Source organism: Aythya fuligula, chromosome 1 (assembly GCF_009819795.1).
Source record: "Aythya fuligula isolate bAytFul2 chromosome 1, bAytFul2.pri, whole genome shotgun sequence".
Classification (NCBI taxonomy): domain Eukaryota; kingdom Metazoa; phylum Chordata; class Aves; order Anseriformes; family Anatidae; genus Aythya; species Aythya fuligula.
The window spans coordinates 87,935,812-87,949,327 of record NC_045559.1 but is presented as its reverse complement, the minus strand read 5'-3'; the positions used below and the strand labels follow the sequence as shown (position 1 = coordinate 87,949,327).

Genomic DNA, 13,516 nt, shown 5'->3' with positions numbered 1-13,516 from the left:
TCAGGATGCGGCTGAAGCTGTTTGGGGTGGGCAGCGGGCGGCTGGGGATGCTGGCAGAGCTGGGCAGGAGCGGGGCGGGCTCCCTGGCGCTGCCCGGCTGCCTGCTGTACACGCGGGGCGGCTCCGCGCCCCACCTCACCTGCGACACCCTCGGGGAGGTCGCCGGGGTCCCCCCCGTGGCACAGCTCACCCTGTCCTTCATGTGAGTACCCCGAGGGGGGAGACGGAGCTCTGGAGCCGCCGGTTTTCCCCGGCGGTTGGGTGTTTTTTGGAGTAATTTACTTATTTTTGCGTCCGGGTGCAGGGCGGAGCTCCACGAGGTGCTGCAAGAGTACAAGGAAGGAGCTGCCAAGTTTATAGGTAAAGTGTAACGGGGGGGTTTGTGTAATGGGGGTGTTTGTGTTTGTGTAACGGGGGTGTTGGTGCTGGTGGGTGCCTCAGGAGAGGGAGCGCAGGTGGGTGCCATGGGTCTGCTTTTAGGCAGTGTGTAGGTGCAGAGGGTTTCCACGTTCAGGCCTTTTCTTTCTAACGTGGCACTAATGAGGGCTTAAAATAGTATTTTGTCAGCGGTATGAGACCAAAAATCCTTTAAACAGTACAATTTTTTGTAGTAGTTTTGCCTTGCTTCTTTTTACCAGCCTTTAACCTTCTTCTTGAGGGGGTTTCACAACTAACTAAGCTGAGCTTAGACCAAAAGTTGAGACCAGACCTCAACCTTGTGGCCTGACGCTGCTGCAGGCAAATCTTGCTCCTCATCTTCTGTGAGGAGAACTAGGAATTGCCCTGAAAACAGCCTGTCCCGTACAGCTATCTAAACATTTCCCTTTGAACATCCATCTGCTCAGGCTGGTGTTGTGTTTGTTTGTTTGTTTTTATCATAAAGCAGTTGGTTTCATCCGATCCATCAGGAAGTCTTACTTCAGTGTGAGGAATAATTAAAGAAAAAGAAACTTTAAAATCTTCATCCAGTGTGAAGAAAGGGCAAAGTCCCTTCCCATCAGTCTCATCTGGTGGACACTTCTGCCTACAAGGTATTCTTGTTCAGAGAGGATGTTAGGGGCCTGACCTATGGTGGATTTGCAGGAGCTTTGAGGAGCTAAACAAGCAGCAGGAGAAGATTGTTTTTCTCCTGTCCTTTATTCCTGTCGGTTTAGTAATCAGACTACTTGGTCCCTGTTCTCACCTTCTGTTTTTCCATGTTGAACTTGCAGTTTGAGGAATGCATGCAACTGTCCGTAAGTTGCATATAAATCAGTCGGTGTTGCCATAGTCCTCAGCTATTGCACCAAGCTTTTGTAGTCTTTGGCAGTCCCTGTACTCTATCCTCGGAGCACAAATGAAGCCTTTACCTTGGTGCTAAGGGTGAGCAAAGCCACAGGTCCTGTGTTCGTGGCAGTCCTGTTTTTCCCCTGGCTGACGTTACAGACGGGTAAAGGCCTGACCACATGCGGTGTGCAACCAAGATCGCTCTTGATGGGTTGAGGTGGGGAAGGAACCGGAGTGTGCAGTGAATGTAAAGCTGGATTTTGCGTGAATATCTGTATTCAGAGTCAGTATTTCTGTCTGGGCAGGTAGCTCAGAGAACTGAAGGATGATCAGTCAAGTCAACAAGCTTCCCTGGGATGCTCTGTTTGTCTAGGTGTCTCAGGCTATAGTGGGTATATGGTCAAACAGACACTACCACATCACAGGTTTAATGTTTGTAACGTACAGACAGGTCTTAACATGGAAATTGATTGGGCTGCGCAAGAAAAATAACTTCTGAGTTGTTAATAGTTTTTATCAGACCTGAGGTATGTTTTTGAATGTTCTGTATGTTTTAGATGCATGCATATTGTTAAAAATTAAACAAACAAACAAAAATTAAGGGGTTTTGTCCTATGTACTAAGACCAAGTTTTTTTCTTTAAATAACACTTTAACATTCTGTCCATTCATTTCACTCGTTGCCCAGGCAAAGCCGTGGCTTGAATTTCCAAAGGAAATTTGCATGCGGCTTCTGATAAACTTTGATTACATTGTGTCAACATATTCCATCAAGAAAAATTGAAAATCTCTTCTACCTGAAACTTGTAGGAAACTTTACTGATTTCATTGTTTATCCTTGAAGAGAAAACTGTGGCGTTAGTTACTGTCTAACTTATTGTATGACATTTGAAAACTCTTAATTTGGCAGAGATGATAAATCTCTCATGTCTGTAGCTGATCTATTTTCTCACAATATGTTGTCCTTCCTTTTAAAATTCTAGGCTTGAGGTTGTTGCTCTCTTTAGATTGTGTCAAATGTAAGATGCCTCCAGTGTATCAGCTGAGCGGTCAGCTATTGTGTCTGGTGAATTTTAGTAGCAGGAGTATTAACCAAGAAAAAAAAAAACAAACACACGAAGCAGTGGTTTCTTAGTCCTGCAGAAGAACTTTAGAGGAGGATTTGTGGGATCATTTGTGGGAAGATTCCCTATTCCCTTTTGAGAATTCACAAAGTGTGCCTCTGTTTTAGCTTTGTTTTGGTTCATTAAGCTCTAATTTGTTGCTGTATTCCCAGGTATGCCAGACACGGCCGTGTACTGCTCCCTCCATGATCCAGTCGCTCCTTGTCCATCTGGCTACAACACTAACAAGGTACAGTAACTGTGAAGACTTGAAAGAGTCCAAGTTCTCAAACAAGAGCTGCCTGCCTGTCCCCTTTACCTGGTGGGTGTGCCTAGATTGCTACAAGGTGATGTTCATACATTGTAGAAAAATAAGCACCTGCTTAGATGCGGTCAGTCCCAAGGCCTACTTGGGTACGATAACAGCTCTTTGAATGAGAGGATAACCTCTGTCAGACATTTTTGTTTGTTTGGTTGTTTTTTTTTTGCACTATCTTGCTAGGAACCAGGCTGAGTCTTGTCCCTCTGCAGGGGAGGAATTGCCTGAAGCTCATTTCACTGCTGTGCAGCTGCGATGTTAGAGCAGCCTTCTGTATGCTGCAGGTTTGATTTTTATTTTATTTTTTTTCTTGGAAGCTGGTGCAGACTTTCATCACCTAGATACTAGGCCAGCGAGTTGTCTTTCTGCAGCTGGATCTGTGCTGACAAGTACTTCTGAAAGCTCTTTGAAAGCAATGGACAGAAAGCTCTGCTATATTCTGTGCCAGAAAGCCTGGCACAGGCTAGATTTAAATAATCGTGGTGTAATATTCTTTATCAGGTCTCTAAGCCACCTAGGGTTTTAGCAGCATGGCTACTTTATTTATTAAAGCTTTTTTTTTTTTTTTTTTTTCCCCCATGAACAGCAGAATGAAGGCAACCAGACTTTATTAGACTTTATGTCCTTGTTCTGCAGATACTAATTGTGGTCTCCCTCTTTTGAAGTTGCTTTTTTAATGGGGCATTTACAAAAAAAATATATTATTTAAGAGACTTCTGTCTGTCTCTGTTACCCAGATAGTGAAGCCAAAAGTAATTAGAGAGGGAGATGAATGGACAGACCTTTTCTCATTCAAAAAAAAAATAAGGGAGTTGCAGGGAAAAATAACCAGCTTCTAAAGAAGTCAAGCCCAATACTTAACCTACTTTAATGCCCCTTTAAAGTTTTAGAGCAGCAGAGTCAAAAGTCTAAAAAGAATATAACGAAAGGAACTGCCCAGCTGCACTCAAGGGTTAGTCATCGATTCCACAGAATAGGATGAAATACGGTGAATTATTGCAGTGGTTCCAGTATTGCTCTGTGGACTTGAAGGTTTGGTGGATTAAATGTTAACATCTGCTAGCCCAGATGTGTTCATGTGCCTTAACTTCGCTGTGCAGGTGCTTTGTCTGGCTTTAAGATCTTTCATGAAGGTAGTATGGAGTAGTGATGGAAAACGAGGGCCAGTGTGCACACAAAACATAGACTGTGCCTACCATTTCTTATGGTTTTTGGTTTAAAAATTCTATTTCTTTTGCATTTGATATTTCAATCCCTTAAGTAGCTGAATTTGAGACCTAAAATAATGTTGGATTCTAAGATAAAATTGCCTAACAGGTTTTCGTGTTCTTCCCAGTGTGTCTGTGTGCTTGGAAGAGGAAATAGCTGCTGCTTTTTTGTATTGTGTGCAGAAAACTAGTGAGCTGTATTTCCCATTACAGTCTTTGCTGCTCTTTGTGGGATGAAAACATAAGTTCAACAATTAAATCTTTTATTCTTTCTCATTTTTTTTTCCCAATTCTGCTACTGATCTTGGTTGATGATAGGCCAGCCCAGCTGCTCTGTCTCAGAGATTTCCAAACAACTTGAGAAGTTGCTGTGCTGAGTACGTGTGATGGTTTCACCATAGAGTATCCCAGAAATCATACCTTGGTCATTTATATCATTCATTCATTGTGCTGAGGACAGCTGATTACTTGAGCCATGCTTCTGGGGAGTTTCTGTAGTGTCATTCCAGCATCTGGTGCTTAACCAGGTTAACAGGTCTGTTAATCTTTGCACTAACCTTCATCCCTATTCCTTGGCAGGCAGCGTCGGTGTGGGGTACCTCAGGGCGCATGGAAATAACAGCTTCCAAGTTCATGGACATACAGCGGGCTATCCAGCCAGACTGGTTCCAGTGCATCTCTGACGGAGACACCATTTCTGGGGAAGTTAGTAGGAAAAGGGCCAAGAAGTCTGTGGATAGGTCGCTTTCCTTCCTGGATGTATGCCTTCAGCTGCTGGAGAAATCACCGGTAAGGTCCCGAAGATGTCACACACATAAATACCTGATTGAGATATTATGTGTGTGTGTGTGTGTGTGTATGTATATATCAGAACAGGATGTTTTCCTTCTACCATTTTCTTTTCATAATAACTTGCCTCCTGCTACGGGACACCATTTTCAGCTAGTTTGGGAGAATTCTTTTTTTTTTTTTTTTTATTTTATTCTGCTTTTGGACTGTAGTTCGTTTCTTTCACTTAACCCTCATGCTATATTTGCACAGGCAAAGCAGGATTTTTCTCATTCAGATTGAGACAGCTCATCTTTTTGCTCTGCAGTCCCTTCATTTCCATGTGAAGGAGGACTTGCCAGGATTTGCCAGTGCTATTCTTTTCATTTTTTTTCCAGGAGGCTTGAAACTTAACTTCCCTTTTGGTGGAAGGGGACAAATCATCCAAGTTTGCATTACAAAAGAAAGCGGTTGCAGGAGCTGATACTGGCATCCTCTGAAAGGCAATCAAGTGTGAGCTCTGGTGTCTGACAGCCAGGACAATGATACCTGTCATTGTCCTGCTATCTTACCTGCTTCGTATTCTGACACATGTAGTGCTGAGGGGATGTCTGCAAAAAGCTGGTGTACAGAAACGATCTGTGGTTATAAGGTGGAAAAAAGGCACTAAAATTCTCAGTCGGTTAGTGTCAAGGCCAGAAACAGAACGTTGCCTCTCCTAATTCCATTTCTACCTCAGATTTCACAGTGTTGTGTGAGGGGCTTGTCTTACGTGGGATGAAATGCTGTTGGTTTTCCAAGTTCTGGGAATGTGGGGTTTAATTAGCAGGCATCTGGAGTCTGGGCTGTGAGATCTTGCTGGCCTTTGGCAGGACTCTTAACACTCGTAGCTTTCTTCTGGGCCAGGAACTACAAGGAAGTGTAATGTTTGGGGCAATCGAAGGTGGAGATGTCTTGGAAGAGAGGCTCCGATCAGCCAGGGAGACTGCCAAGCGACCTGTGGGCGGCTTTCTGCTAGATGGCTTCCAGGGATCTGCCATGGCCAAGGAGACCAAGTTGAAACTGATAGCTTCTGTCACAGCAGAGCTGCCAGAGGATAAACCAAGGTAAGTTGTGTGGGCGACATCCCACAGCACTGTGTGTATGGGCCAGGCTGCATTTATTCCACCACAATCTTCAGACTTCAACCCTTGTTTCAATTTTTGGTTGTAACTGGCACCAAGCTGTGCTTACGCTGTGGATTTGAATATTCCCCACATGTGGAGAACAACTGAAATTGAGGTCAAGTCTTTTATTTTCATCAGGACAAACCGTAGGTAGGGTATGTCTGGGCGTTTGGCCTCTGAGGAGACGGTTTTCTGGAAGTTCAGCTAGAACAAAAAAATATCAACCCTTTCTACAGGGTTGAAAAAATCACACTGAGCCTGTGAATTACTGGAGCTGGTACAGCCTTGCCAACCAGAATTGTATTCCCTGCTTGGTTTGGCATAATGTGGGGGCTGTAGTATCTTCTGAGCTGTTGGTTCTGCCCATCTGATCCATGCCAGAGTCGGGATGGAAGTGGCAGCGTTCCTGACTCTTACCAATGATTTATGGTAACTAAAGGCTTCCAGAAAACACGTGCTAATATTTGCTAGTGGTCCAGAGGTGGAGGAGTTTCTTACAATTGGGTTGAGCTTGCTGGCTTTTCTATGCGTTCTGGGTTGCTTTTACTACTTCTGTTGCTGCTGCCCTTGTGTGGGTGCTTTTTTCATCGTTTCCCAAGTCGATGACTCAGGCCCCGCTGCCTTTCTGTAGCTGTGCTGCCCTCTGCTAGCTGAGCATTGCTCTGACCTGCCGGGGTTCAAAAGGAAGTAAAATGCAGACACGCGTGCCCGTTACTGCAGCTTGTTCATGCTTAGTGCTGCCTGGGGTTTGAATTTTCCTGACAATTAGGAGGCTTGCTGTGTTGTTGCCATCCTGTCTGGTTGAGCTGCTTAAAAAGATCCCCTGCGAGCATTAGAGTCCAATCTGCTCAGCTAACCTCCGTGGCTACCAGAGCATCTGCCTCATCTGTCAGATGGTTTGCTCGTCTGGTTAAGACAAGCGTTGCTGACCTCTTTGCAGGAAGAAAGCTGGCGTGCCTTAGGGGGTCTTGTAAATACCTCGAGTGAATTTCAGACAGTCCTGCTTGCCTGAATCACCCTTGCCGTTCTGGCTGGAGAAGCTGTTTTGCAGCTGTGTTTTCCATCCTGATAAGAAACTCTAGAAAGCAAACGTTTCCTCTGCTTCACCTGGGAAGGAACGGCTTTTTGTGTTGGAGAAATGATCTCAAGAATTTAATCTTTGGGGTCCTTTTGTGTACAGCAGTCTCTTGGTAAAAGTTTTCCTTTTCAATAGGGGCAGAACCCTTGCAAATACAAACTTCTGTCCTTAGCCATTCAAAGGTAAGTTTTAGCAAGGGTTTTGATCACATATATTCAGACCTAACATTTTAACTATTGAGTGTCGTTTTCTTCTTTTCATCAGAGCCCAAACCAGAAGACACTCATGTAGTAAATTTTTTTCCCATCCATATTCTGTGCTCATCAAATTAATTCAAGTACTTAGAGAAATGACTAAAACCAGTACCTTGCGACTTCATTTGTCAGCCCCTGTGTATTTTCCTAATTATCTGTTTAGATCACTGCCCTACGTTAGCTTTTCCTGCTGTCAGCCCAGCCACGCACCTGCGGGAGAGCAGGCGCTGCTCTGTTCCCCTCTGCTTCACTGACCCCTCAGGGAAGCTACCAGCTAAATTTGGCAACCAGCAGGATCTCCATTACCACTGATGGCAATCCAGCTGGGCTCTTCCTGGCTCTTCATGCCATAACGCTGTAGGTGTTACAGCCCAGGTTTGGGGGTAAATCATTTGTTTTAGAGAATCGGAGGCGTTATTTGTAGAATAAAGGGCATCAGTGAGGGTGAGAAGGGATGCTGGAGTAGGCAAAGTATAGAGAGGAAGAAAGAAAGAAAAAAAAAAAAGCAAAGAACTTCTTTCAGTTTCCAATGATGCTTCTCATTAGCATGTTCTCTTCCAGGTAGTTCATGTGCCTGGAGAACTGTCTGTCACCCAAAGGGCTCGTGTTTTTGACCGGCCATCTACTGCTGCTCCTGGTGGAGTCTTTTTAGATTGTCTCCTGAGCAGTTACTAAAAAAGGGGTCTGTGTATCTGGTAACTGATAGTTACTTAGGGCAGATACATGAGTAAGGAAAATACCTGTGCCTAAAGGCATAGCTTTTAGGTAAATTTTGAATTTAAATGTATTTATGTGGTTGTGAAAGGACCCAAATGACTTCAGATGTGATGGATGCTTCCTTCTGCTCGGGATATTCTAGGCTTGTCTTGCGCATCTCTCACAGGATCATCCATGGCGTGGGCAAACCAGATGAGGTGCTCGAGTGCATTGAAAGGGGTGTGGACATCTTTGAGAGCTTCTTTCCCTTCCAAGTGACGGAGCGAGGCTGTGCCTTGGTGTTTGGCTATGATTACCATCCAGGTCCTGAAGCAGCAGGTAGGCAGTTTCCCTCGCAGCCAGCACTGTGGCAAGCATAATTCCTGTTTTGGAGGAGTCTGCATTTGAGGGTTGTGGCCTTAATTTAAGTGCAGCAACCACAGGAAAACCTGGAATTTAGCTGTCAAATATTGCTCTTGAAGGTGGGGTGTTGTGGTGTGAAACCTATCAGGGGAACTTAAGGTCTCAGCCTATGACCTGAATGCGTGATTAGCCAAATTGTGCTTAATGATTTCAGAAACACCTACGGAACAGAGGTTTATGTAGGCTTAACTGTGTTTATCTGCCCTCGCTAGAACTGTTTGACACCGTTGACAAATCTTCTGTTAGCATTAGCAGTGAAGGCTGGACCTATTTATGTGAAGTTCTGATAGTTGACCTCTGCATTTAACCAAATATGTGCTTGTTTTAAAAATAAATCTTTAAGTCTCTTCTCTTTTCTAGCAGACCAAAATTAGGGATCCTGTTTCTCTGGGCAGCTTCCCTCTCAGCTCTTGCATTCATCAGTCATTTCAGAACAAAAACAAGACGTTCATAACTCGTTACCTCATTAAGCTTTGAGATAGGAGCATGTGTAGCAACCGCTAAAGCATCTATTAAACATGTTTCAAGCAGTCATCTTGTTCTGGACTTAGCAAATGTTTTCAACATTAAAAAAAAATATTTTACATTTTTCCTCCTAGGTAGAACCTAGCTTCTTTTCATGCCTGGATAATTCAAAACCAGATGAATAGAACAGAACATCCCGTTTCTTTGTGCTTGCTGCCTTTTTTTTTTTTTTTTTTTTTTTTTTTAAATCCTTCTGTTTGTTGTTCTTTACCTCATCTCACCTTATTCTTAAACCAAAAGATTACGGTAGGGACGGCCTCTTTGTTCTGTCTGTGTAACACTCGGTAGGCATGGATTGTGCAAACAGTCATATTGATGTTTCCAGAAACATCTCCCACTCAAGAACAAGCCTAAAAATGCAAACCTACAAAATGATGGGGTGTTTTTTTTTTTTCTTTTTAAGATAGACTGCTGAAAAGGCTGATGTATGGAATCTACATCTTCTGCATCAATCTATCTGCATGTTATTAGCTTCTTTGATTTCAGTTGCTTAGGGAAAAAAAAAAAAAAAAACAACAAAAATAATCTGAATCTTTGAGACTGACAGCATGGAAAGTAGAATGATTGAATGCAGATGAGTTGCCTGTCTATTCTAACAGAATCTCAATAAAATCAATTTGTTCAGGTGACTGCTTTCTATTGAGCATGCAGTTCAGACTGGAAATAATTTTGACATTTTATTAAGAATTCAGCTCAGTAGAGCAGCACAAAATTGTGCTGTTATTTCAGCTCTAACTCTTCATTAGGTTTAATAGATCAGTTTTCACTTGTCCCTTGCTGTTTTAATCATCCAAAATTGTACTTGTATTAACTAACCTAGGATAATTAAAGAAAAAGAATTGCTTACTATGGGAGGGAGGTGGAAAGTTGTGGCAGGAGTTTTCATCTGGCAAGAGAGCAACAGAAATATCTAATGTAAGGTTGCTACACTTCTGCCCTTTCTATCTGTTGATAAAGGGCTGTTTTTTTATTTAAAGCAGTTTCAAAACAAAATGGGGCCCAGGAACTGGAGAAAAACGGTGCTGAAGAAGACCAGGATGAAATCGCCAAAGCTGACCCAGAAATGACGCCGTTTGAGATATTTCTGAAGGATAAAAGGTAACGTGAGTTTGTAAGGAGGGTACCTGCAGTTGTATCAGGAAGTACCACGATTTTGTCCTCCGTGTTTGATTGCATATGGTCATTAGTGGGATGGGAGAGTTCGTAAAATGTGAAGCTGTTGAGGAAAGTAAAGTATTTGTGGACATTGAACGGAGAGTGTCAGATAAACTGATACCTAGCAGCAGCGTGTGGCTGAAAGCGCTGCAATTGCTTGATCTCAGGCTGGAGATTTTTCTGACCACTTATCCAGCAAAGAAACTGTGGTCTTAGCAGTGTTCCAGCTGAAAGACAGTAGTTTGACAAAGGCTGTCTGAGGATCCTTTTGGTCTTCTGCATCTAACTAACTTGAATCATTTTCAGATGCAAGATTTTATTTAAAACAGTGGCAGAGCCTCTGCTTTGTGACTCAGCTGCAGTGCCTGCAGAGCGAGATACCTACAATTCTGGGATATTGCACAAAAACTTTAGCCTGCCCTTTCTTCTTTTTCACATCTGCTGCTAGGCTGAGCATTCGGTTGTTGATTGCTCCACCGTCTCCTTGTTTAGTGAGAATTGTGCATCTTGGAGTAGAAGGAAATACTTTCTGTGAGTAGCAGAATTGATAAACCCTTGTTTCTGATAGCTTCCTCCTCTGTGGACTGATAGCTAGCAAGGTGAGCCTCGTGCTGCAGCTCTTCTGTCAGGGAAGGCACAGATGAGGCTTCTCTCTGCTGCTAGTGATGATCCAGTCAAAACTCTCCTCTGACTCACGTGTGGCCTCTTGGCTCCACAGTGAGCTCCTGAATGCTGTTCAAGTCCCTTGTGTCAGTGATGCCGGGCTTAGATGGCAACGTGTCTTAAAGCAACTAGATTCTGGCCCTCAAGGCTCATGTCCCTGCAAAGGCCATACAATAACTGGAAAATCTTTGCTACCTGAATGGATCTTACCTTTGATGTTAATCCAGCATTGCTTCCTCCTCAGATACCAGGACGATTTTGGCCCTTTGCTGGAAGGCTGCAGCTGTTACTGCTGTCAGAGGCACACTCGCGCCTACCTCCATCACCTCCTCGTGACCAACGAGCTGCTGGCTGGCGTCCTGCTCATGATGCACAACTTCCAGCACTACTTCAGCTTCTTCGGTGCCATACGGGATGCCTTAAGAGACAATAAACTGGATCAGCTGAAGAAGTTCATCTTCAGTCAGGCACTTCAAGGCCCCGCAGACGCGAGGACGGGCCAGTGAGGTCGGAGAAGATAGAGGATGTTGCAGCTTAGATCCTTACCCAGTGGGACCATGTCAACTGGCCTGCTAGTATCTGGACCTGTTAGGTAGTAAAATGCCTACCCTCCTGGAGAGAATTTAAAGGGGCATTTGAAGACCTTGCATGTAGGAAGGAGAGGAAGATGTTATTCACACATCCCTTTCAGTTAATTGGCTTGGTGCATTCTCAGGTTACAGGAGAGCTTGGACGCCTCAGTATGGATAGCTTTGTTCTCAGTAATTTGGTGGTGGTTTTCCATGTGGAAGAACTCCATATGGAAGCTCAGCAGCTGCTTGGGACTCTTGTCCCTCTCCCCCAGAAAACACCAGTGGTGTGGTTGTCCCATCATGCAGGCCCTTGATGGGAGATCCTGCTTCGGTCTGGTACACGGCTCCTCGTTGCTGCTGCCGACATCGGTGTCCCTGAGAAGAACTGACTGGAGGTGCCACAGTGGCACCAGGTATTCAGTGGCACAAAGTAGTAGTGTGGGGATGATGATGAGTGTACCGTTCCTTCCAGCTGTCCTGGCACTGGTCAAATAGCAGGCTACGCTAATGCCAGTGTGAGATGGAGATACGGAAGGAACATATCACAAGAAAAGGCATTTAGACAAGAATCCTGTTGCTCCTTATTTTAAAATACTTATTTTTAAAAGTATTAAAAGTATGCTCCTTATTTTAACTTGTTATGCCATGCTCCTTTTATTCAGTTCTTTTATGCCCCCTTACTTTGTAATTGTGGATTTATGTGTTTTATATGACAAAGCAACAATAAATTTTTTTATTCGTTACACTGATTCCTCAAGGTGTGACAGAGATGGTGTACCAGAGAGTGAAGATGATGTCTCCTAAGAACATGAACTAGCAGCTCCGAAGAGGGCAATGATCCATCTAGGGGTGGGATACTGTCACTTAGCAGGGGTCTATGTCAGTTGCTTCAGAAGAAGCCATAATAAACCTGCAATTATTAAAGACACCTACCCATTCCTCTCCCTGAAGGAACTCTAGCACCTGAATTAAGCTTTGAGAAATACTACAGTTGAAGTTGACAGCCTTAAAGCAATTCAGGAGTAATCTGCAGTTTGCTGCTCTTCACCCTTTCTTTAACACTTTAACATTATTAATTTATTTATTAATGCATTACTGTTTTTTTAGATTACTTCTTAAAAAATGCTTCAGTATCTTGCATCAGGGTGGCTTTACCACAGCATACAAGGAGACAGCTTTGCCTGTCAGCATTGCCTGTGCACCCGTTTCCTGTGACAGATAACAAACAGAAGGGTGTCAGAGTACCTTTCACCACTCCAGCCTTATCGACTATGTTGCACTATTTCTGTTCAACAAGGTCCTAAAGAAAAGGTGCAAAAACTGTGTGACTGCTGTCTTGAAACAGTTTCCCTTTGGGAGCTACCTGTGATTAGTCTCCTCATCCTGTTTCACCCATGTGGCTTAACCAGGATTTACTCATTTTTCTTTGTCGCCAGACGTGACTGTCCCGAGAAGCTGCATGCAAAGGTACTGGCATCTTAGTGACCTGCTAATAATTTAAGTGCTAACAACATGCCATTCTTAACAACCCTTCTGGTCTTCCTTCTTACCTTCCAGTCTTTTTGTACTGCCATGTTCATTCTCCAGTCACAGTTACCAGCTTTTCCACTTTGGTTCTCTGCTTAGTTTTTGTGTGTGTGCATGTGTGTTATGTCATGTTCATGTAAGCATCATAGAGATGTAAGCTGCATAGAGAGAACAATTTCATATTGGGCAAAAATTAATCTAGTTAACTATATCTACTCGTTATCTAACAAACAGTAATGAGCTGCACTAAATGCAATAAACTTGATATATTTGCACAAGTTGTCATTCTATCAGCACTTCCAATAAATGTAAAAAATGAAGATGTGAATTTAGAAAGTTTTTGGTTCTATTTCCAAGCAGAAACTATTTTCTTTCTTGCCCTACCGTGTAGTTTTCTTACCCACCTTTCACAAAGAAGCAAAAATTGAAACAAGTATGGAGTGGAAAAAATTCTGTGCAAAATTACCTCTTATGTAGCGCAGAAAACTCTACAAAAACATCATTGTCTGCCTTCCAGCCCCAAATGGCAGAACACAAAGGACCAGGGGCAACTACAAAAGCACAGAGCTGAATACAAGAGAGTGTTACAGAAACATTAGACAGCAGAACATCTTTCCCTTATCAACTTCTCCTGTAGCCTTCCCCTAAATAAAGAAAAATCTTTCATGCTCCTATGTTTCTGATGAGAATAATTGGCAGGGCCATGTGTTGCTGTGCCTTTCTGACCACTTGATCGGTATTCTGCTCAGTGCCTTGCTTCTTTCAGAGCTATTTTAATATTGCAGACCCTCTAG

The 13,516-nt window shown here is 43.4% G+C and overlaps 1 protein-coding gene across 2 annotated transcripts; it reads left to right on the top strand.

Moving 5' to 3' along the window:
- The first annotated feature begins 5 nt into the window (after window positions 1-5).
- Window positions 6-13,421, top strand: QTRT2 (queuine tRNA-ribosyltransferase accessory subunit 2). Of its 2 annotated transcripts, none has more exons than XM_032206874.1 (8): window positions 6-202; window positions 305-360; window positions 2,542-2,618; window positions 4,475-4,684; window positions 5,570-5,769; window positions 8,045-8,196; window positions 9,786-9,903; window positions 10,868-13,421. In XM_032206874.1, exons 1-8 carry the CDS (start codon window positions 6-8, stop codon window positions 11,127-11,129), a joined length of 1,272 nt encoding a protein of 423 aa, XP_032062765.1. In that variant the 3' UTR covers window positions 11,130-13,421. The 2 variants fall into 2 exon arrangements, with proteins under 2 accessions (XP_032062765.1, XP_032062760.1); XM_032206869.1 differs by having other exon boundaries at window positions 9,783-9,903.
- Window positions 13,422-13,516: the final 95 nt, after the last annotated feature.

What these genes read in the sequence shown, in the direction of transcription:
- QTRT2 (XM_032206869.1), top strand. Translation starts at nt 6, where the DNA reads ATGCGGCTGAAGCTGTTTGGGGTGGGCAGCGGGCGGCTGGGGATGCTG. An exon ending in TCCAGGTCCTGAAGCAGCAG is followed by an intron (nt 8,197 to 9,782) that starts GTAGGCAGTTTC and finishes TTTTATTTAAAG; the next exon opens with CAGTTTCAAAACAAAATGGG. An exon ending in ATATTTCTGAAGGATAAAAG is followed by an intron (nt 9,904 to 10,867) that starts GTAACGTGAGTT and finishes CTTCCTCCTCAG; the next exon opens with ATACCAGGACGATTTTGGCC.